General features: G+C 54.3%; 1 protein-coding gene across 1 annotated transcript in view; it reads left to right on the forward strand.

Moving 5' to 3' along the window:
- Pnpla1 (patatin like phospholipase domain containing 1) overlaps window positions 1–2,074 on the forward strand; it is a 17,809-nt gene that overhangs the window by 6,703 nt on the left and 9,032 nt on the right. The window contains exons 6-7 of the mRNA XM_010605403.1: window positions 55–180; window positions 293–397. Of these exons, the coding sequence (XP_010603705.1) occupies window positions 55–180; window positions 293–397 (231 nt within the window). The remainder of the gene's footprint in view (window positions 1–54; window positions 181–292; window positions 398–2,074) is intronic.

Here is a 2,074-nt window from a genome sequence, read left to right on the forward strand (position 1 = left end):
CCCGGGTCACCACCGCCTGTGGCACCCCCTGGGCGGTCACCTGTGTCACCTCAGCAGCAGGTGCCACCGCCTGGAGTCCCACCCAACGCGTCCGCGTTGCCAAGGCCGTCGGCTGAGCCTGCGCCTCCAACGTCACCCCGAGGCCGCCCACCAGCGTCACCTGCTCGGCCACCCGTGGAGGTGCCAGGCGCAGAGCCGCCCCGAGGTAGGGACCCTCCTGTCTTCTCAAGGCTCCCGCAAACCGCTAACCGGGCGCTGGGACCTGCAGCCGCTCTGCGTGTTATAACCGCAGACCACCACAAGGGGGCAGCACGGGCGCCGTTTGGTCTTCGCTGAGGTGATTTTGGAGCAGGCGGCTCCCCGCAGGGGCAGCAAAAGTGTCTTCGGGAAGCTGTTGGCAAGGACGGTCCTCTGGCCCTAGCACAGATGGACAGAGTCCCGGGCTCTGGCGCTGGGGCTCCGCTGTCTGGCCTTCTTACAAGCCCTTCGCACGATTCCTTCGCTTATTCACGTTTGAACTCCCCAGCCGCGGTTGCAGCTGATTTTTATTGCAAAAGCCACGGTGCTGGCTGTGACCCTCGGGGCGGCCCTCGGACCAGGGCCGGCTTCCAGAGGCGCTCGCAGGGGAATGTGAAGACTGAGAGTAAGCACTCAGACGTGATGATAGCAACACAATTGCGTGGCAACCAGGAGCCCGATCACTTTCTACAGATTCATTTGAACTGTACTTCCCAAGGGCACTAGTCCATTGAATGTGGTCTGCGGATTTTTTATTTTTTAATTTTATTTATTTATTTTTGGTACCAGGGATCGAACTTGGGTCCTTGCGCTTGCAAGGCAGGCAGCAGAACCACTGAGCTAAATCCCCAGCAAGTCTATGTATTTTTTAATACCATATATATTTTTTTGAGACAGGGTCTCTCAGTGTCATCCAGGCTGGCCTTGAACTCACTGTGTAGCCTAAACTGACCTTGAACTTGCAGTGATCCTCCTGCCTCAGCCTCCCAAGTGCTAGGATTACAGGCGTGTGCCACCATGCCTGGTGATCTATCTGTCTATCTATCTATCTATCTATATATATATATTTTTTTTTTTCCCAGTACCGGGGATCGAACTCAGGACCTTGAGCTTGCAAGGCAGGTGGCAGAACCACTGAGCTAAATCCCCAGCCCAGTCTATATATTTTTTAAAAACTGCTTCTTCACCACAGATAGTTTGAGAAGCAGCATGTAGGAGCTGCCAAGTTAGCTATTCTTATCCCTTACTCCCAGGAAGTCTCTCCAGCATCGGTACCGACCTCAGAAACACAAGTATTGAGTGCATATACCTAACAAAAAGTGCTAAGGTGTTCACAGAGTAAGGCCCCTTCTCTCTGAGGTACAGAGAGGCTTTGGGGCATGACAGGTGAGTTAACATGGCCAGGATTTTGAGGACTGGCTGGGAGGATTCGCTGGGATGGAGTAGAGCAGACATTTCAGAGTTTGTCTTGATTTTCAGGTGCAGTGTAGGAAAGCGCAAGAAAAATCAGGAAGAAGAGGACATGTGTGTGACCGCTGGGAGTGGCTGTGTAGAGGAAGTGGACAGGGGCCCAAAGGACAGGCTGCAGCCAGGCTGTCTCCGCGGTCCATCAGCCGAACTCTCATTGTTATTACAGCGGGCCGCACTGGGGCATCTGGGGACTCACTCTAGGCTACGGTGACCCCTTTCTCAGCCGTAGGTTTACTTTGATCCTCTTACTCACAGTGAGACAAAACACAAGGACGTTAACAGCCAGAAGACAAGTCCAAGCTGCGTATGGTGGCACGTGCTTATAATTGGAGGCCGAGGCAGGAGGATTGCAAGTTTTAGCCCAACCTGGGCAACTTAGAGAGACCCTGTCTTAAACTTTTCTTTGAAAGGGCTGGAGATGTAGCTCATTGCAAAGCATCTCTCTGCGACCTCCCCCACCTTCAGATCCCCGCGCAGCCCTGGCCCTGTGCTGATGTCCTCGCCGTGCTGGGTGGACCTGATCGTCGGGCAGGCCTTGGCCGGGAGAGACGTTTAGCAGCATCTGGGATTTCTGTGGTGGCTGCCT

The sequence above is a fragment of the Fukomys damarensis genome, unplaced genomic scaffold, assembly GCF_012274545.1.
Source record: "Fukomys damarensis isolate Sample0158 unplaced genomic scaffold, DMR_v1.0_HiC HiC_scaffold_20, whole genome shotgun sequence".
NCBI classification, from domain to species: domain Eukaryota; kingdom Metazoa; phylum Chordata; class Mammalia; order Rodentia; family Bathyergidae; genus Fukomys; species Fukomys damarensis.